General features: G+C 43.0%; 1 protein-coding gene across 1 annotated transcript in view; it reads right to left on the bottom strand.

The window, feature by feature from the left end:
• The window catches only part of LOC126091892 (cadherin-99C), a 631,851-nt gene that overhangs the window by 118,217 nt on the left and 490,838 nt on the right, over nt 1-22,796 (bottom strand). The window contains exons 7-10 of the mRNA XM_049907188.1: nt 14,915-15,064; nt 3,464-3,682; nt 3,180-3,374; nt 2,189-2,326 (exon numbers count right to left, since the gene is read on the bottom strand). Of these exons, the coding sequence (XP_049763145.1) occupies nt 2,189-2,326; nt 3,180-3,374; nt 3,464-3,682; nt 14,915-15,064 (702 nt within the window). The remainder of the gene's footprint in view (nt 1-2,188; nt 2,327-3,179; nt 3,375-3,463; nt 3,683-14,914; nt 15,065-22,796) is intronic.

Genomic DNA, 22,796 nt, shown 5'->3' with positions numbered 1-22,796 from the left:
CTTATTTGTCAAAACTATTGACGTGTTTCTGAATTTCAATGGCTTCCTTGCAAAAAGGGATGGGTGAATCTGCATGTCAGTGAATTTTATTATATGGTCACTCTCACACAGCATGTGCTGTGCCATGGTTTATTTCTCCACCTGTCTCCACCATCAACACTGTTTATGTTCAAATAGTATTGTACTGATGGATCATCCGCGCATTCCAACAGACTTTTTCACATGTATATGATATTTGGTATATTTCCAATATTGTGAGTGGGCCCTTTTTCTCCTTTATTGATCTGAGACACTCTGATCAGTTTGTATACTGTCACTAACTACTGCCACCAAGAATAACTCCAAAAGAATGATAGGAGCTGAAAAGTCGGTGGGACAAAAGTTGCATGGGACAACAGGGCCATAAAATGACGTTGGTTTTTTGTTGCTAGGTGAGGTCACTTCAGAGGTATGAAGGTCAACTTTGTTTTTATACATGGGATGCTATAGTTTGGTACTTATTTTCTGATAGCGGCTATCAAGACAAATCCAATGATATGTAACAGTAAGGTCTTTGAAGGTCAACGAAGGTCACAATGGTGGAGTGAACGTCCATTTACAGAAGGTGTTCAAAGTGAGACCATTGGTATCAGTGCAGTGCTGCAATAAGTCTCTAGCTCTCACTGAATTTCATGGCATTCTCTGTAAATGAGAAGCATATCAACTTGTTCTTCAAAGGAACACATCATTCACATTCACTTGATTCGACGATATCAGTTTTACCGTTCATAGTAGTGTTGTATTGTGAAACCATCGAATGATGTTTACATGTCAGTGACATGTTACATGGATATGCCGTATTCAGTGAATATTCACTATTTGCATGATATACAAGAGAAAATTGTCAGCGCATGTGCTTTGATAAGTGCCGATGTGAAAAGGAATAACACTCAATCTATAATAAGCACTGAGTAAGACGATGTCACTGAACAAAATTTTATGGTTGGGCCACAAATAGTACTCAAAGAAATGATAAAGTGAAGATGGTAACTGTGGTATTCAGTGTAGTGATGAGTTACTGCAAGATGTCACTGGAATGGAATGATTCAGTTAGTACTGAAGTACTAATGACTGAGACTGATGATGCACTAGAGCAGAAGAAATTTTGTCGGTGAACAATGAAGCTGAAAGTGATGACGTTGTTAATGATGATGAGACTGAAGATATGTTGCTTTGTGGAGATTAATTAATATTCATAAGAACAGTTCTGTGATGCAGGATTATGACGATTCTATTGAGTTCTTGGAACAACTAAGGAGATATATTGCTGCCTATTGCTACTAATGGTTTACTGGTCACTTGTGGAGGGTTGTAAAAAGGGAAGACAATTTAATAATAATTTAGATTTGGAGAAATTTCCTGAGAGGAGAGATCTTTATGGTGTATACGGAATACTAACAACCACGATAATGATAACCTGCAATTTTGGGCAAACTTATTGCAAGAAATTATCCTGTTTGGTGGGATGAAAATGACACTGTTTGCAATAAGCATGCTAATGAAGAATACATTTGAGTTTAGATTTATAGGTTAACTGTTTGCATTCAAACCTTTCTCCAGGCTGTTTTGCATACTTTTTGAACCTTGGAGGTGCTACTTCTGAATCGACTGGCTCATCAGTTAACATCATCTACAGCTGAGTGTGCCCTGCACCACTCCACCCACCAAGGAAAAATCCTTGGCAGTACCAGGAACTCAACTCGAATACTTTGCATGGCAGCCATCACATGACCATTCATCTACAGAAACTGATTAACTAATAAGCGGGTGGGTGGGGGGGGGGGGGGGGGGGTTCAATATCTTTCTTAGCAACAAATCAATTCAGTGCACATTACCACTGTACTAGTCATTATTAAATATCATTTCTGAGTTTAGTCTGCTGTGTTCTAGCTGAGTAAATAGTTCCTGGGTTGTTGTAGGCACTACCTACAACTCCTTGGGAAAAATATTACACTATCCACAGAGAGGACATATGCTCACTGCATTGCATTGAGCATACATGCAATGAATGCACAAGGGAGGCAAGACCTACTCGTACACACTATTCCTCACTGTGCTGCAGCTGATGTGCTGGTCGAAGGTTGCTTCCTCAGATCTCTGTGCCCATCAGTCAGTGCATGAGAACAGCTTTACAGGTTCATTCACATACCTGAAATCTGAACTTCCCTGGGCTCGGCGGATCCCTGTCAAGTGTTTCTTCATTGACTACCAGTATGCCACTGTTGTCAACTTTAAAGAAGTTTGTTGTCAGTTCAAATGCATATGTTGGTTTTGGATCATCAGGGCCCTGCAACAATCATTAATCTTGAAAATGGGTAGCATATGTACATATAAACTTAAGCATTTCAAAATTAACTTCCAAGATTCCACAGCAACTAGGAGGAAAACCACTTTCACATAAAGCATTAACATTTCTGTCCTTTCAGTTTTGTGAGCACTGTATTACAGCATTACCAAACAGCAGGAGCATTGAGTCATCAACAGATGCACAAAAAGGGAAAAAAGAAAAAGAAATAGAAAAAGGCTTGACAGGTTTTGGAGGAAATAATGAGCTCGAGTACACATACACCAGCAAGTGTGCCCACCCACACACACACACACACACACACACACACACACACACATGTCCAGCTACATTGAGATGGCTGAACACACTGTCAGACAGCACAATGTGTGTGTGTGTGTGTGTGTGTGTGTGTGTGTGTGTGTGTGTGTGTGGAGGAGGGGAGGGGGGCATATGTGCTCGGTAGTGCATGCTCATTAATGAATTTATCCAAAATCTAAGAAGTTTTCATTTTCTTTTTCAAGTGCTTGTCAACGACTCAACACTTCTACTATTCAGTGAGTGGTCTCCATTACTACTAAGTATTTAAATTTTGAAACTTCCTGGCAGATTAAAACTGTGTGCCGGACAAAGACTCGAACTCGGGACCTTTGCCTCGAGCCTTTGATCGAGTCTTGGTCTGGCACACAGTTTTAATCTGCCAGGAAGTTTCATATCAGCACACACTCCGCTGCAGAGTGAAAATCTCATTCTGGAATTTATTTACATTTTACCAGAACTTTCCTTAACATATTGCTACATTTTACCAGAACTTTCCTTACCATATTGCTACAAATTCTGTGACAAAAGTACGTACAAGATCAGCATCAGTTACTGTAAGCTTAATTGGGTTCCCACTGGCATCAATAACTTTAGTTCCAATTGGTGCATTTTCATCCACAAATCCATCAGCTGCAGAGACCTGGATTTTTGGTGGGTTGCTGTCGACTGGCTTGACTGTGATGAACAGTTTTGCAGTTGCAAATCTGCGTTGTTCAGATTCTTCTTCTGCCTAATGGAACAAGGCAACAACACTTTCAATAACTTACTAGGAAGTATATATCTTTTATTTTAATTGTAATTTTCTAAATTATACCTTACCTTTATAATTATCTCAAATTTTTTAGCAACAGATGTATCAACAGGCTGTATTTGCCTTACAGCTCCTGTCTGAGGGTTTATTTCAAAATAATCCTTGTAGGACGATGGCATTCCACTCAGAAAACTATAATGAATAGGAGAATTTATGGAATCCATGTCAACAGCTTGAATCTTTTCTGGGGATATGTTGAGAATGCCAGCCAAGATTCCACTTGAAACCTAGAAAAGAACAAAAGTTTCTGGGATACCAACAAGGGACACAGATAGCTGTTTTGAGACATAAAACATCTCTAACAGTGCAAATAAATGTAAATGAACTGTCAAATAAGAGAGAGAGGAAGAATGAATTTCAGAAGTATGAATGAGGGTAATGAAGACATAAGAAGTTTAAAAATTAATTTTATATTATTACTAAAATTAATAATAATGAATTCTTTCATAGACGAAATAGTGCAGTTTAAACAAAACTTCTGATAAATATTAATACCAAGTTGGCACATTATGTATATCTATTACATTCTGAATAATACAGGTACTAACTTAAATGACTGAGCATTTCTTGGTTGCTCCGTAATACCTGTAGCAAAACTAAAATGAACATTTACATTCAGTTTAAAGTAACTACTTTAATTTCACACTTTTCACTTAAAACAATTGTGAGTACCATAGTGAGTTCCCCTCTTCGATAAGCCCTCTGTAACCTTGTGTTCAGAAGAAAAGAGTTCTACTTAATGTGGAGAACATACTGCTGTCTAGAGTTTGAGGTCCATTAACACCATTTTCGTGAGCATAAAATCCTCCAGTCCATTCATAAAAAAAATGAAGCACAAAAATATGGAACAACAAAGAAAATACCCCAAGAATAAAGCAAAAACAACCTTGATTATTATTAAACAAAGAATACAAAAATGTTCATATACTAAATGAAAACCTGATTTTTGAAGTATTACAGTAGTCCTTAAAGGCAATTGTTGTGGATTAAGCTCAGTTGTGACCATTATGAATATCACTTGAAATTACAAATCACTGAAATCAGTCACATTTATTACAATGTAGTTTGGACAACGTTTTTTTGAAATATTAGATCTTCATCATCAGATGCCCCCCATGAACCATGGACCTTGCCGTTGGTGGGGAGGCTTGCGTGCCTCAGCGATACAGATGGCCGTACCGTAGGTGCAACCACAACGGAGGGGTATCTGTTGAGAGGCCAGACAAACATGTGGTTTTTGAAGAGGGGCAGCAGCCTTTTCAGTAGTTGCAGGGGCAACAGTCTGGATGATTGACTGATCTGTCCTTGTAACATTAACCAAAACAGCCTTGCTGTGCTGGTACTGCGAACTGCTGAAAGCAAGGGGAAACTACAGCCGTAATTTTTCCGAGGACATGCAGCTCTACTGTACGATTAAATGATGATGGCGTCCTCTTGGGTAAAATATTCCGGAGGTAAAATAGTCCCCCATTTGGATCTCCGGGCGGGGACTACTCAGGAGGACGTCATTATCAGTAGAAAGAAAACTGGCGTTCTACGGATCGGAGCGTGGAATGTCAGATCCCTTAATCGGGCAGGTAGGTTAGAAAATTTAAAAAGGGAAATGGATAGGTTAAAGTTAGATATTGTGGGAATTAGTGAAGTTCGGTGGCAGGAGGAACAAGACTTTTGGTCAGGTGACTACAGGGTTATAAATACAAAATCAAATAGGGGTAATGCAGGAGTAGGTTTAATAATGAATAAAAAAATAGGAGTGTGGGTAAGCTACTACAAACAGCATAGTGAACGCATTATTGTGGCCAAGATAGACACAAAGCCCATGTCTACTACAGTAGTACAAGTTTATATGCCAACTACCTCTGCAGATGATGAAGAAATAGATGAAATGTATGACGAGATAAAAGAAATTATTCAGGTAGTGAAGGGAGACGAAAATTTAATGGTCATAGGTGACTGGAATTCATCAGTAGGAAAAGGGAGAGAAGGAAACATAGTAGGTGAATATGGATTGGGGGGAAGGAATGAAAGAGGAAGCCGCCTTGTAGAATTTTGCACAGAGCATAACTTAATCATAGCCAACACTTGGTTCAAGAATCATAAAAGAAGGTTGTATACCTGGAAGAATCCTGGAGATACTAAAAGGTATCAGATAGATTATATAATGGTAAGACAGAGATTTAGGAACCAGGTTTTAAATTGTAAGACATTTCCTGGGGCAGATGTGGATTCTGACCACAATCTATTGGTTATGAACTGCAGATTGAAACTGAAGAAACTGCAAAAAGGTGGGAATTTAAGGAGATGGGACCTGGATAAACTGAAAGACCCAGAGGTTGTAGAGAGATTCAGGGAGAGCATAACGGAACAATTGACAGGAATGGGGGAAAGAAATACTGTAGAAGAAGAATGGGTAGCTCTGAGGGATGAAGTAGTGAAGGCAGCAGAGGATCAAGTAGGTAAAAAGACGAGGGCTAATAGAAATCCTTGGGTAACAGAAGATATATTGAATTTAATTGATGAAAGGAGAAAATATAAAAATGCAGTAAATGAAGCAGGCAAAAGGGAATACAAATGTCTCAAAAATGAGATCGACAGGAAGTGCAAAATGGCTAAGCAGGGATGGCTAGAGGACAAATGTAAGGATGTAGAGGCTTGTCTCACTAGGGGTAAGATAGATACTGCCTACAGGAAAATTAAAGAGACCTTTGGAGAAAAGAGAGCCACTTGTATGAATATCAAGAGCTCAGATGGCAACCCAGTTCTAAGCAAAGAAGGGAAAGCAGAAAGGTCGAAGGAGTATATAGAGGGTTTATACAAGGGCGATGTACTTGAGGACAATATTATGGAAATGGAAGAGGATGTAGATGAAGACGAAATGGGAGATAAGATACTGCGTGAAGAGTTTGACAGAGCACTGAAAGACCTGAGTCGAAACAAGGCCCCGGGAGTAGACAACATTCCATTTGAACTACTGATGGCCTCGGGAGAGCCAGTCATGACAAAACTCTACCATCTGGTGAGCACGATGTATGAGACAGGCGAAATACCCTCAGACTTCAAGAAGAATATAATAATTCCAATCCCAAAGAAAGCAGGTGTTGACAGATGTGAAAATTACCGAACTATCAGTTTAATAAGTCACAGCTGCAAAATACTAACGCAAATTCTTTACAGACGAATGGAAAAACTGGTAGAAGCCGACCTTGGGGAAGATCAGTTTGGATTCCGTAGAAATGTTGGAACACGTGAGGCAATACTGACCTTACGACTTATCTTAGAAGGAAGATTAAGAAAAGGCAAACCTACGTTTCTAGCATTTGTAGACTTAGAGAAAGCTTTTGACAATGTTAACTGGAATACTCTCTTTCAAATTCTGAAGGTGGCAGGGGTAAAATACAGGGAGCGAAAGGCTATTTACAGTTTGTACAGAAACCAGATGGCAGTTATAAGAGCCGAGGGGCATGAAAGGGAAGCAGTGGTTGGGAAAGGAGTAAGACAGGGTTGTAGCCTCTCCCCGATGTTATTCAATCTGTATATTGAGCAAGCAGTAAAGGAAACAAAAGAAAAATTTGGAGTAGGTATTAAAATTCATGGAGAAGAAGTAAAAACTTTGAGGTTTGTCGCTGACATTGTAATTCTGTCAGAGACAGCAAAGGACTTGGAAGAGCAGTTGAACGGAATGGACAGTGTCTTGAAAAAAGAGTATAAGATGAACATCAACAAAAGCAAAACGAGGATAATGGAATGTAGTCAAATTAAGTCGGGTGATGCTGAGGGAATTAGATTAGGAAATGAGACACTTAAAGTAGTAAAGGAGTTTTGCTATTTAGGGAGTAAAATAACCGATGATGGTCGAAGTAGAGAGGGCATAAAATGTAGACTGGCAATGGCAAGGAAAGCGTTTCTCAAGAAGAGGAATTTGTTAACATCGAGTATAGATTTAAGTGTCAGGAAGTCGTTTCTGAAAGTATTTGTATGGAGTGTAGCCATGTATGGAAGTGAAACATGGATGATAACTAGTTTGGACAAGAAGAGAATAGAAGCTTTCGAAATGTGGTGCTACAGAAGAATGCTGAAGATAAGGTGGGTAGATCACGTAACTAATGAGGAGGTATTGAATAGGATTGGGGAGAAGAGGAGTTTGTGGCACAACTTGACCAGAAGATGGGATCGGTTGGTAGGACATGTTTTGAGGCATCAAGGGATCACAAATTTAGCATTGGAGGGCAGTGTGGAGGGTAAAAATCGTAGAGGGAGATCAAGAGATGAATACACTAAGCAGATTCAGAAGGATGTAGGTTGCAGTAGATACTGGGAGATGAAGAAGCTTGCACAGGATAGAGTAGCATGGAGAGCTGCATCAAACCAGTCTCAGGACTGAAGACCACAACAACAACAACATCATCAGATGGACTTACATTAATTGATATGGCACAGACATTATATGTAAGATTGTGTTTATTGGGAGGGCTTTGGGAAAGTCTAGCTCTTCTACAAGGAGTTCACATATACAGTCTAGTCAATGGATGTATTATACAGTGCATGGAATATGAGAGAATTTTTGACTCTAGGACTTTATTTGAAATAATTAGGAGGTCTGCACCCCTTGAAGGTGAACCAAAGGTTGAAGGGGGGAGCAAAGGTCCCATTTTTAATTTTTTGGTTCTTGTCTTACAACTCAGAAATGTTGCACTGTAGAAAAAAAATGTTCCAAACAAAAATGGTAACTAATTAAATTTCCTATAAAATATCTGTATACGTATTTGTCAAATTTCCAACACTTTTCGAGATACGTTTTATTGAAAATCAATGACTTTCAAAAAATCATTTTACCTCACTCTTTTTGTCAAACATTTGTTTCTAGTGCCTCCTACGAACATTTCTCAGAAAAATTGTCTGAAATGAACTTGTAGAGCATTTCATTTCCTTTAACTTGATGCAGACTTTTGCCACTTCATCAACATACTTACTTATAGAGGAACTTTGGAACTGAGTGTACTTTTCCAACCCTCTCCCACCTTCAGCTCTCGTCCCATGGGAAAGGACTAAGTAGTTTTACATTGCAACTATTCCTAATAAAGTCATAAAGTCAGAAATCTCATACATTCCATGCTCTCTATACCCCTCATTTGAGCACTCATTCACTGAACTAACAGGAAACTTGTGCAACCCATTTCTGAGTCTTGTTCAAATGTTTGGGATCCTCACCAGTTTGATTTACAGGTAGACATCTAAGCAATTCAGAAGCGTGATGCTAGAATTGTTACTAGTCTATTCAGTCAACACCTGAGTGGTACGAGATGGTTTGTGAATGCAAACGGGGAATCCCTGGTGGGAAGGTGTTCTTTTCACAAAACACTGCTGAGAAAATTTAGAGAACAGGTATTTGCAGCTAACTTCAGAATGATTTACTGCTACCGACACACATTTTGCATGAGGACCATGAAGACAAGGTGAAAGAAATTTGGGCCTGTACAGAGGCATATAGACAATCTTATTTTCTTCCTCCATTTGTGAGCAGAGCTGGAAAGGACTAGTAGCGGTACATGGTACCCTCTGCCATATCTCATACAGTGGCTTGAAGAGTACGTATCTAGATGTAGATATAAATGTGGCTGTAGACTATTGGGTAACCTGTGGCCCTGCATAGACACATTAAGAGGGAGGTAAAAGCCTTGTTTAGTACAACACTGACACGGGGATAGTTTGATTACACAGATGAACAACAATACACTAGGTTTTCAGAAATTTCCATTATAAGCTTCTAGGACTTGTAGAGGGGAATGAGTAAATAAAATTTTAAATAAGAACCCATGTCCAGAAACATACTGTTTCTGTTCTATGATGGCTTCAATTCAGATGTTTAACTCATCGACTCCAGCTTCAGGACCTGAATTAGTGTTGACACAGTACCATTATAAGCTAACGATTCAAAAGGAAACATAATGAAACATCCATTTGTCACTTAAGCACATTTGTTTGTATTAACACTTAAATATTACATGGTTATATTATTCCAAAACAAAAAAGAACCCTGCATACTGTACATGCAGAACACTACTGATGCATTACAACAGTGACTCGATGTGGTGACCACCGATGTTGTTACAAACATTGTACCTATGAAGCATGTTCTGGTACATGCTCTCCATCCTACCCAGTGTCTCTTCAATTTCTAGTGAAGTGGCCAGAACTCGTGCCAGCAGATCTTCGTCCATCTCTATGGGAGTCTCATAAATCAAACTTTGCATATGACATTAAATGACATCAACTGAGCATCTAATGTAGTACATGTCATCCTGTCTACCCTTTTGCATACCAGGACAAGCAACTCAAGACCTTTCTTATTCTCTCAGCAAATGTGGGACATACACACCTGAAATGAAATCATCATAAAATGGAAAGGTACATGTCGGAACATGGGTTCCTATTCAAAATATTATGTACTCACTCCCCTCTACAAGTCCTAGAAGTTTGTAACAGGAATTTCCTAACACTCTGTGAACCTTATCTTTGGGTTAAAATAGTTTTTTGTCCTCTGGTATCAGAGAGCACCATATGTTACCCAATAGTCATAGGTATAAGACATATGTGCCATAATAATTGATATAAATCAATCTGATGAACAAGGTGCAACAACAATGTTCCAGGGGTAAATGTACGGATGGGCAGGGCTGAGCAGAGGGGGCAAGGAGGAAATGGACAAAGAAAGGAGGAGATGAAAAGACACATGGGCAGGAGGAGATGAAAAGTGAGAGTGGTGAGGAGTAGATAGGCAGATGGGTGAGGAGAAGGAGAGAGACAGAAGGAGGGGAGGAGGAGGAGTTGGGCAGACGTGGGAGAGGAAGAGGTGGAGATGGACAGATAGAGGTGGAGCAGGAGAGAGACAGAGAGAGAGGGAAGTGGAGATGGCAGAAGAAGGGGGAGGAGAGATGGAAGGAGGCAGAGGGGAGAGCAGGGGATGGACAAAGAGAGGTAAGAGGGGGGGAAAGACAGAGAAATGGGGAAGCAGGAGATGGAAACAATGAGGAAGATGGAGGAGATCAAGAGAGAGAGAGAGACAGCTGTGGGTAAATGGCTAGTATACAATATGTAAAAGAACAAAATGGAACAATAGGAATTGAGGACCAAAAATGAAGCGCTCACACTGAAAAGGGTCTAAGCACAGATATAACTCTTTCACTCCTATTGTCCAATCTATACATCAAAGAAGCAATGACCAAAATTAAAAAAAAAAATATTCAAGAGCAGGATAAAATTCAGGGTGGAAAGATATCAATGATAAACTTTGCTGATGCCATTGATATCCTCAATGAAGATGAAGACCTGTTGCAGGGAATGAACAATCTAATGAGCACACACCTTGAATCAAAAGTAAACCAAATAAAGTCATGTGTATGAGGAGTTGCAGAAATAAGAGTAGTGATAAACTTGACATTAAAATTGTGTCCATTTAGGAAGCCTGCTAACCTGGAAGCAAAACAACAAATAACTGATGGAACAAGGATGAGATAAAAAGCAGACTAGCACAGGCAAAGAGGGTATTCCTGGTCAAAAGAAGTATATTAATATCAAACATCAACTTTAATTTGAGGAAGACATTTCTGAGAATAAATGTACGAAGCACAGCATTATACGGTAGTGATTCACGGACTAAGGGAAGACAGGAAAATAAGACAATAAATGCATTTGGGACACGGTTGTAAAGAAGGATGTAGAAAATTAGGAAAACTGATAAGATAAGGCACGAGGAGGTTCTCCGTAGAATCGACGAAGAAAGAACATACAGAAAACACTGACAAGAAAAAGAGACAGGATAGCAGGATGCATGTTAAAGAGAGAGGACGTAACTTCCACAGTACTAGAGCATAATTATTGTAGGGGAAGACAGAGAGTGAACTATACCAATAAATAATTGAGGACGTACGATGCAAGTGCTACTCAGAGATGGAGAGGTTGGCACAAGAGAGTATCAAACAAGCCAGAAAACATTGGCCAGGAAACATGATTATAAAACAACAACAAATTTTTAAAAAACTGATCAGAAGAACTTCTTGAGTAACACGAAAAGGTTAAAACAAAATACATATACCTCTCACGTTTATGTCTAATTGTATGCCAAAATCCCTACCCCCTTGAACCATGGACCTCGCTGTTGGTGGGGAGGCTTGCGTGCCTCAGCGATACAGATGGCCGTACCGTAGGTGCAACCACAACGGAGGGGTATCTGTTGAGAGGCCAGGCAAACGTGTGGTTCCTGAAGAGGGGCAGCAGCCTTTTCAGTAGTTGCAGGGGCAACAGTCTGGATGATTGACTGATCTGGCCTTGCAACGCTAACCAAAACGGCCTTGCTGTGCTGGTACTGTGAACGGCTGAAAGCAAGGGGAAACTACAGCCGTAATTTTTCCTGAGGGCATGGAGCTTTACTGTATGGCTAAATGATGATGGCGTCCTATTGGGTAAAATATTCTGGAGGTAAAATAGTCCCCATTCGGATCTCCGGGCAGGGACTACTCAAGAAGATGTCGTTATCAGCAGAAAGAAAACTGGCGTTCTACGGATTGGAGCGTGGAATGTCAGATCCCTTAATCGGACAGGTAGGTTAGAAAATTTAAAAAGGGAAATGGATAGGTTGAAGTTAGATATAGTGGGAATTAGTGAAGTTTGGTGGCAGGGGGAACAAGAGTTTTGGTCAGGTGATTACAGGGATATAAATACAAAATCAAATAGGGGTAATGCAGGAGTAGGTTTAATAATGAATTAAAAAGATAGGAGTGCGGGTAAGCTACTACCAACAGCATAGCGAATGCATTATTGTGGCCAAGGTAGACAGAAGCCCATGCCTACTACAGTAATACAAGTTTATATGCCAACTAGCTCTGCAGACGATGAAGAAATTGATTAAATGTATGACCAGGTAAAAGAAATTATTCAGGTAGTGAAGGGAGACGAAAATTTAATAGTCATGGGTGACTGGAATTTGAGAGTAGGAAACGGGAGGGAAGGAAACATAGTGGGTGAATATGAATTGGGGGAGAGAAATGAAAGAGGAAACCGTCTGGTAGAATTTTGCACAGAGCATAACGTAATCATAGCTAACACTTCGTTCAAGAATCATAAAAGAAGGTTGCATACATGGAAGAATTCTGGAGATACTAGAAGGTATCAGATAGATTTAGGAACCATGTTTTAAATTGTAAGACAGATGTGGACTCTGACCACAATCTATTGGTTATGAACTGTAGATTAAACCTGAAGAAACTGCAAAAAGGTAGGAATATAAGGAGATGGGACCTAGATAAGCTGACTAAACCGGAGGTTGTACAGAGTTTCAGGGAGAGCATAAGGGAACAATTGACAGGAATGGGGGAAAGAAATACAGTAGAAGAAGAATGGGTAGCTCTGAGGGATGAAGTGGTGAGGGTAGCAGAGGATCAAGTAGGTAAAAAGACAATGGGCTAGTAGAAATCCTTGGGTAACAGAAGAAATATTGAATTTAATTGATGAAAGGAGAAAATATGAAAACGCAGTAAATGAAGCAGGCAAAATGGAATACAGACATTGGCTAGAGGACAAATGTAAGGACATAGAGGCTTATCTCACTAGGGGTATGATAGATAATGCCTACAGGAAAATTAAAGAGACCTTTGGAGAAAAGAGAGCCACTTGTATGAATATCAAGAGCTCAGATGGAAATCCAGTTCTAAGCAAAGAAGGAAAAGCAGAAAGGTGGAAGGAGTATATAGAGGGTCTATACAAGGGCGATGTACTTGAGGACAGTATTATGGAAATGGAAGAGTATGTAGATGAAATTAAATGGGAGATATGATACTGTGTGAAGAGTTTGACAGAGCACTGAAAGACCTGAGTTGAAACAAGGCCCCGGGAGTAGACAACATTCCATTGCAACTACTGATGGCCTTGGGAGAGCCAGTCCTGACAAAACTCTACCATCTGGTGAGCAAGATGTATGAGACAGGTGAAATACCCTCAGACTTCAAGAAGAATATAATAATTCCAATCCCAAAGAAAGCAGGTGTTGACAGATGTGAAAATTACCGAACTATCAGTTTAATAAGTCACAGCTGCAAAATACTAACGTGAATTCTTTACAGATGAATGGAAAAACTGGTAGAAGCCAACCTCGGCGAAGATCAGTTTGGATTCTGCAGAAATGTTGGAACACGTGAGGCAATAGTAACCGTACGAGTTATCTTAGAAAATAGATTAAGGAAAGGCAAACCTACATTTCCAGCATTTGTGGACTTAGAGAAAGGTTTTGATGAAGTTGACTGGAATACTCTCTTTCAAATTCTAATGGTGGCAGGGGTAAAATACAGGGAGTGAAAGGCTATGTACAATTTGTACAAAAACCAGATGGCAGTTATAAGAGTTGAGGGGCATGAAAGGGAAGCAGCGGTTGGGAAGGGAGTGAGACAGGGTTGTAGCCTGTCCCTGATGTTATTCAATCTGTATATTGAGCAAGCAGTAAAGGAAACAAAAGAAAAATTCGGAGTAGGTATTAAAATCCATGGAGAAGAAATAAAAACTTTAAGGTTCGCCGATGACATTGTAATTCTGTCAGAGACAGCAAATGACTTGGAAGAGCAGTTGAACGGAATGGACAGTGTCTTGAAAAAAGAGTATAAGATGAACATCAACAAAAGCAAAACGAGGATAATGGAATGTAGTCGAATTAGGTCGGGTGATGCTGAGGGAATTAGATTAGGAAATGAGATACTTAAAGTAGTAAAGGAGTTTTGCTATTTGGGGAGCAAAATAACTGATGATGGTCGAAGTAGAGAGGATATAAAATGTAGACTGGCAATGGCAAAGGAAAGCGTTTCTGAAGAAGAGAAATTTGTTAAAATTGAGCATAGATTTAAGTGTCAGGAAGTCGTTTCTGAAAGTATTTGTATGGAGTGTAGCCATGTATGGAAGTGAAACGTGGACAATAAATAGTTAGACAAAAAGAGAATGGAAGCTTTCGAAATGTGGTGCTACAGAAGAATGCTGAAGATTAGATGGGTAGATCACATAACTAATGAGGAGGTATTGAATAGGATTGGCGAGAAGAGAAGTTTGTGGCACAACTTGACTAGAAGAAGGGATCGGTTGGTAGGACATGTTCTGAGACATGGAGGGATCACCAATTTATTATTGGAGGGCAGCGTGGAGGGTAAAAATCGTAGAGGGAGACCAAGAGAGGAATACACTAAGTAGATTCAGAAGGATGTAGGTTGCAGTAGGTACTGTGAGATGAAGGAGCTTGCACAGATTAGCATGGAGAACTGCATTAAACCAGTCTCAGGACTGAAGACCACAACAACAACAACAACAACAACATGCCCAAATGCTTTATTAATGAAGTGTATTACCAGTGACATGTTACGTCTTAATGGGTTATCACCAAATTGTCATTCGTTTGTCCTCAGCGTGTCTCAACTTCGCAGACTCACCGAGGCGGAGTACTCCGGGTTGATGCAGACGCCATTGAGCGGCGTGCAGCCCTGGTAGATGAAGGACGGCTCCTGGTCGTCGTCATCCTGGACCGTCACCGTCAGTGTCGTCGTCGCCGACAGCCGCTCCGACGCGTTACGCGCGCGGTCCTGCGACACAAAGAGTCCCTCATTGAAACAGTGAAGCCATCTCGACTCCTCTCACAACGCCGGAACCGCTCCTCTACAGATCTAATGAGCCCTTCCTGCCGAAGAGTGTCGAGTATACACATTCGCTGTTACAATATCATCACGTGTCACGTTCACTGTAGGCAACATAGACAGAGACAGCACTAGAGTCTGCGATAATGTTCACACCCGCACTGGGGACGACACGATATCTATTGCTGTTACCGTAAGCCCAGCATTCACTCGATACTGAGACAAAGTCCAGGACAAGAATCTAAATCGAACACTCGAAAACGGCATCTTTCACCAACCAATGTGCTGAGTGCAGGGTAGGAGCAGAATCCACACTACACACATTTCCCATCCTTTTCGTTCCTGATGTACGAAACGCTCGACGGAGATTTCTTATTGTGTAATACAATATTCCTGATTGTAGCTCTATTGTTACTTTTAAAGAATTGTGCGTTAAATGAGAAGTGACCGTTGGCAACGACGAATTTTTCCGAACTACAACTGGCCGAATCACCCAGAAAGAGTGGCTCATATATCATAATCACGACGTGTATTAACGCGCTCACACCCATAACAGCAAGCCTGACAAGCGAAAACGGTCTCGAGGCTTCGTCGATTTTAAGTTACGTAAGTTTGTGCAGCCATATCTGTGTCGCACGCTCGAGCATACGCACCGACAATGTGCACGCTTGTGCAAGCGAATGCGGGTTACGAGGCGATTTTCGTAGCAACAAAGCGTCGAGCGATGTGAAGCAAATGTGAACGCTCAATGTAAATTTTCAATATCCTCTGATAGTTCTCTTCGGTACAGGTTCCACGAGTACAGGTTGTGCCTAAGGACGCAGTAAAGGCCCTCAACGTTGTCGGTGTGTACGAGATAGAGCGGAGCGCTATGCCGCCTGCACTGGGGAAACCCGATGGCCTTTTATCTCCCGCATAGCTGAGGACCAGCGGGACTTTCGGTTGAGACAAAATGACGAATCGGCACCAGCGGAGCTCTCAAGTAGGGCGAGTACTGGCGGGACAGCCGTGGATGCGCACACGAAAAATCGGATACTCAGTCGAAATCCCGAAGCAGACTGACAACGCGGAGAGGGAGAGCCTTACCGACACAGCACGCCCGCCGCCTGCCTTCTGTGTCCGAGGGGACGTCTCCTGCTACATTAATAGTTCTCGCCGCACTCAGCCGCCTCGTAATACTGGATTATGTTCTTCTGTGACACGTTTGTATCAGGTTACTTTACTGTCTGACTCTCTATCTCTTCGGTACTGATTTTGAACTAATGTCCCAATGATCCAGATACTTGGCATTTTAAACGTAGCTCAGAACTGGATGGCAGTGCAGTACGTGGGGGTAAGAACCACCCATCTGCAATAGAGGAGGGGATGCGGGTGAAACGGGGTGACAAAGAAGAGCAGCGCGGAGCACCCGAGTCGCAGCGGTCGGACGTTCTCGCTAGTGCGCTCCGCGTGATCGAAACTTGTTTACTTTTCGCGACGAGTGTCGTGCTGTTCGCGTTCTCACTAGTATTTCCCTACTCATTTCATTGTTTTTCGAGAAGAATCGTTTACGCGCAGTGTAGCGTACGCCGGATTGTGTGTGTTTTCTTCGACACACGTTCGCGGCGGTAGTACTGTATAGTTCACCGTAAAACGGCCGATCTCCTGACACGGGTCTGGTCACACAGTCGGCGCTAGAAATCTGCCATCAACACGCACCGACAGACGTTCCGTTACCATCGACGTCCGATAACCGTGGTGAGATCCAGCAGGGTGAGTCACCACTCTCGGATACACAGTTTCTCCGACACCAACAACATCAACACGAGCTTCAACATCAACCCGCATAGCAGCTTCTGTACCACCATCATCAACAACTGCCGTTTCAGCAGCAACAACTGGCTCAACAGTACTAGTTTCAGCTGTTGCAGCTACAACAACAGCAATTCCAGCACTATCACCACCAACAACAACAGTTGCGTCAGGTTAGGCATCAACTTAGCCATCCCAGTGATCCTTCCGGCTGCGCCATTGAAGCCAATGCACCTGCAAGTCAGCAGCAGGTAAGGGGTTCGCTTAGTAAATGGCTGTGTGTCGACTCTCCGCCGTCCCAGCCTGTGATATGTGTCAGTTACTGGGTTCAGTTAGCCCTTCTAGTAATGGTACAGTCCAGACAAACTCAGATTGCTCCCAGAGTCAACAGTTGACTTCCACTGCTGCGGTCGTACGGCCGAGTGTCAGCAACCGGTACAGCCGATCAGATGCAGGCACGTTTATTGCCTTTGTGGACAGCTCGGACAAGAACGTCGGCAAACTCCACCCTATGTCAGGGCAAGTTATTATTTTCCTATAACTCTCATCTCAAGCATGACATTGTTGAAATCAGTCCGTTAGGTAGAAACAGAGATAAGATATAACTGAAAACTGCTGCGGCTGCTGGTCCTTTGACACAAGTCCCTGTTTCAAAAGATCGTAAGTCTGATGTCTATATTCCCAACTTCCTATTGCATACCTATCGCATTATTTGTGATGTTGACATCAGCCTAACAGACAAGGAGACGGCTGACGCAATGGAGAACATATATTCTGTCGCAAGTATCTAACGACGCACTAAGAAACATCATTCACATTATGTAGAAACTGTGCCGATTCCAGTCTGATTATGTTCCGCTCCCAAACTCTGTCCTCATATGTTGCTAGTCTGGAGACACGTTTCCCAGTAGAACCAGTAGAACGTCGCACCACTCATTCGATGTAGGAATTGTTAGCGTTTTCATCATCGGGCAAGCCAATGTAGAAGTCATACTGGTTGCTGCAAGTGTGGTGGTCCACACGCAGCACATTCATGTACGGCGGCGTTTCCGACGTGCTTAAATGACACTTTACCGCACCCAGTGACAGACCGTTCGTGCGCAACCTTTATCCATCAGCAAGGGCTCCATCGTGCAGAAGCCTACGCCACGTCGGGGATGGTAATTGGTTGCCCTCAGCTCTCCCACACTGCTATTCTCTGCCATTCCCCAAAATCCCCCGGATTTCCCACCTCTACCTGCAAGGCATTTCCCACAACCGACAGTCGCTTTATGAGATTCTCCTGCGGGACCAGCGCCGCCGCCATCGCCGCCGTCGCCCCAGTTTTTAGGCTCTCTCCCTCTGGATGCCGCGCATCCTCAACCCGACTTCTTCCAGTCGGCAGACAGATCTGGCACGAGAGGTCATTGAGATGGCGTGCTCCTAGGGCAGTACGGTGACAGGGCTTCTCACAGACATTATTCGTCACGAATATTCTGTCTCTCCTCATCTCCATAGCCGGACGTTGTGGCCGAGCGGTTCTACGCGCTTCAGCCTGGAAACGCGCGACCGCAACGGTCGCAGGTTCGAATCCTGCCTCGGGCATGGATGTGTGTGATGTCCTTACGTTAGTTAGGTCCAAGTAGTTCCACGTCTAGGGGACTGATGACCTCAGATGTCAAGTCCCATAGTGCTCAGAGCCATTTGAACCATCCTCATCTCCCCCAAGCCCCGCTACCACCCAACCCATATCCTCCTCAGTACAGTCAACAACCGTCACCATTTTGTAATAACAACGAATATGTCATCAAAAAGATTATGCCGTTTATCGTGCACCTCTTTGAAGACGCGAAGACACAGCCACCAGGAGCTTTACAGCCTCGACGACAACTATTAACGACCCTACTTACGTCTAGCAGCTGTGGCAGGCTTATGGATCCTCCAATGGAATGCACGATCTGCAATTGCCGAAAAGGGAGTCCTTAAACATTAACTCTGGACGCGGAAGATAGCAGTGGCTGTCTGCTCAGAGATGTGGTTTCAACCAGGTTCTGTTGCCCACTTTCGAGGATAACAGGTTATAGCCAAGACAGGGAAGATGGTCGAGGTGGTGTCGCCCTCTTCATTATAAATGGACTGTATCATACCCAAGTACAGAAGATATCCCACGAGGTTATCGACAGCTCTCAAGCGATACCTGCCAGGCTCTCTACCACAATTGGTCGCCTAATTATCGTGGCTATTTATAGCCAGCAGAGGTCGTATATTCCCTTTGGAGAATGGTACGCACTGGTTCGGCAGTTGGAACCTCCATTCTTATGTCGTGGGGATTTTAACGCGCACAACAGACTGTGGGGCTATGCATATTGTGATAGGTTGCTCCCTGATAGGGATCCTTGAGGTTCTCGACGAGTTCAATCTTATCCTCCACAATGATGGATCCCCTGCGTTATTTCCAAAGTCGTCGGTTTGACTCAGTGTTTCGCGTCACTTTCTTCGACTTTTACGTGAAGTACTCTTCCCTATGCTATGAGGTTTAACCACACACAACTTTCACTGCAGCGCCTACCACGGCCTATAGGCCAGCTCATCAATGGAACGTTACGCAGGCAGATTGGTCACGGTATGGCGCACTAATGGATGCCCAACTATAGTCATTCATCACCGTGGCGTCCCTGAAAGCAAAGTACGTTGTGTTTAGGAATTACATCAAAGTAGCGGAATCGCGTTCTATTCCACGGCGTTTGCCCTTTCTTGTTTTGTTCAAATGGCTCTGACCAGTATGGGACTTAATTTCTACATCTACATTTATACTCCGCAAGCCACCCAACGGTGTGTGGCGGAGGGCACTTCACGTGCCACTGTCATTACCTCCCTTTCCTGTTCCACTCGCGTATAGTTCGCGGGAAGAACGACTGCCGGAAAGCCTCCGCGCGCGCTCGAATCTCTCTAATTTTACATTCGTGATCTCCTCGGGAGGTATAAGTAGGGCGAAGCAATATATTCGACACCTCATCCAGAAACGCACCCTCTCGAAACCTGGACAGCAAGCTACACCGCGATGCAGAGCGCCTCTCTTGCAGGGTCTGCCACTTGAGTTTGCTAGACATCTCCGTAACGCTATCACGCTTACCAAATAACCCTGTGACGAAACGCGCCGCTCTTCTTTGGATCTTCTCTATCTGCTCTGTCAACCCCACCTGGTACGGATCCCACACTGATGAGCAATACTCAAGTATAGGTCGAAAGGGTGTTTTGTAAGCCACCTCCAATGTTGATGGACTACATTTTCTAAGGACTCTCCCAATGAATCTCAACCTGGCACCCGCGTTAACAACAATTAATTTTATATGATCATTCCAGTTCAAATCGTTCCGTACGCATACTCCCAGATATTTTACAGAAGTAACTGCTACCAGTGGTCATCAGTCCCCTAGAACTTAGAACTACTTAAACCTAACTAACGTAAGGACATCACACACATCCATTCCCGAGGCAGGATTCGAACCTGCGACCGTAGCGGTCGCGCGGTTCCAGACTGTAGCGCCTAGAACACCTCGGTCACCCCGGCCGGCTCTTGTTATGTCTTTTACTTTAAGAGCATACACATGTTTGTCATAACACTGTTGTAATTCTGCTCTAATGTTACTGTCTGAAATTACGTTTCTTTGGCACTTTATAACGGTTGTTGGCTGTATGTTCCTTGTAGAAAAAAAAAGAGGAACAGGGCACCGCCTGTGGAGTTGGAATTCCTGCACGATGGATGTGCTCAGCAGATTGCGTCACAGCCCCTACAGGAGCAATGTGCGTAGAATTATCTCCTGCAGGAAGAGTCTGCTAGATTTGATTCGATTTATTGTATAGGTGCACCTACGCAACGCCTGAAGTATTTTCTACCGAACTGTATCAAACATGTATCACTTGCAACCACGAGAAAACATTTCTGTGACCTGTACGGTTGAGTGTAGGATGAAAGTGGTGATATAACGGCCTAACTCAGTGATGCCTGGAGCAATTTAAACCAAATCTGGCGTATACACGATTCATTTTACTGAGGTGACGAAAGTCACGGCATAGCGATTGCACATACACAGATGGCGGTAGTATCGCCTGCAAAAGGTATGAAAGGTCCCTGTACTGGCGGACCTACCGGGTAGGGGTAGGCACTCAGACGTTTCACGGGTCCGGCGTGATTACGGCCGTACGACGGGGTTCGACAGATTTCGAACGCGGTACGATGGTTTGGGCTCGACGCAAGGGACATTACATTTCGGAAATCGTCAGATAATTCAACATACCGAGATCCTCAGTGCCAAGAGTATGCTGGGAGTTTTCGGGAATTACCTCTCACCACAGTCCACGCAGTGGCCGACGGCCTTCGCTTAACGACCGAGAGCGCGCTTGCGTAGAGTTGTCAGTGCTAACAGACAAGCACCACTGCGTGGAACAACCGCAGAAATCAGTGTGGGGCGTACGAGGAACGTGGCCGTTAGGACCGTAGCGCGAAATTTGGCGTTAATGGGCTGTGGCAGCGGATGAGCCGCGAGAGTGCCTTTGCCAACAGCACGACGTCGCCTCCAGTGCCTGTCCTGGGCCTGGACCGTACTGGTTGGACCCCAGAGTAATGGAAAACTACGGCCTGGTCAGGTGAGTCCCGATTTCAGTTGGTAAGAGCTGATGGCAGAGTTCGAATGTGGCGCAATCCCGTTAAACCGTGGACACAAGTTGTCAAAAAGGCGTTGTGCAAGCTAGTGGTGGCTGTGTTTACACGGAACGGACTGGGTCCTCTGGTCCAAATGAACCTATCACTGACTGGACACGGTTACGTCCCGTTACTTTCGACCATTTACAGCCATTCATAGACTTCATGTTCCCAAACAACGATGGAATTTTTACGGATAACACCACATCGTGTCACTGGGCCACAATTGTTCGCGATTGGCTTGAACAACATTCTGGAAAATTCGAGCGAGTGATTTGGCTATCCAGATCACCCGACATGCATTCCATCGAAAATTTGTGGGACATAAACGAGATGTCAGTTCGTGTTCAAAATCCTCCTGCGCCAGTAACACTTTCGCACTTAGACGAATAGCGTTAGGGACTGCACGGCTCGGTATTTCCGCAGGGCACTTGTAACGACTTCTCGAGTCCGCGCCGCGTCAAGCTGCTGCGCTACGCAGGATAAAAGAGGGTCCGATTCGATATCAGGAGGTAGCCCACGACTTTTTTCACCTCGGTGTACTATGTTTTTATTAACTAGCTCTCTTGTCTTTCGGTTTGTCTCTTCAGCACAAATTTTGCAATTTATTGTACACAAACTTTCCAAATAAACTACAGGATTAAAGTTTCCTCACAGCTCAAATCTGGATGACACTGCAGTGTTAATTCGTTTCCTTGTCCGGCGTGTGCTGGAGGGTACTTTGTGCACCACTGCTGTCTCCCCCTTTCCAGTTCCAGGCGTGCACGGTGCGCACGTGGGCAGGCTGCTGCTGGAGGCTGCGTGCCAACTCGACTCTGTCTCCACTGTTTACCTCCGCGGTCCTTTGGTCACGTATACTTAGGGGTAGGTAATACTGGTTGATGCAGGTGAATAGGCATTGAAATCAACCTGAACATTAGCACGTTTCTCTGATGTAATGTGATCGCGGCATAAGAAATCGAATGAAAAACTTCACACACACAAGGCTAAAAAAGCGGAAAATAATTATTTAAAGAAAAATAAATTTTAATGTGTCACTTTTTATATCTAAATAAGAAGTATAAAATTATTTCTCCTACCACATACAGAAGCCGACCAGATTTTCAAAATCAAAATATTGGACCCAATTTAGAAGATGAAATAAATCAACATTATGTGGACACTGTCGTTAATTCTGTATCTATATAGTAGAGTTGCGTTAAACTACTT

The sequence above is a fragment of the Schistocerca cancellata genome, chromosome 7 (assembly GCF_023864275.1).
Source record: "Schistocerca cancellata isolate TAMUIC-IGC-003103 chromosome 7, iqSchCanc2.1, whole genome shotgun sequence".
Classification (NCBI taxonomy): Eukaryota; Metazoa; Arthropoda; class Insecta; order Orthoptera; family Acrididae; genus Schistocerca; species Schistocerca cancellata.
This window is presented reverse-complemented; position numbering and strand designations above follow the sequence as displayed.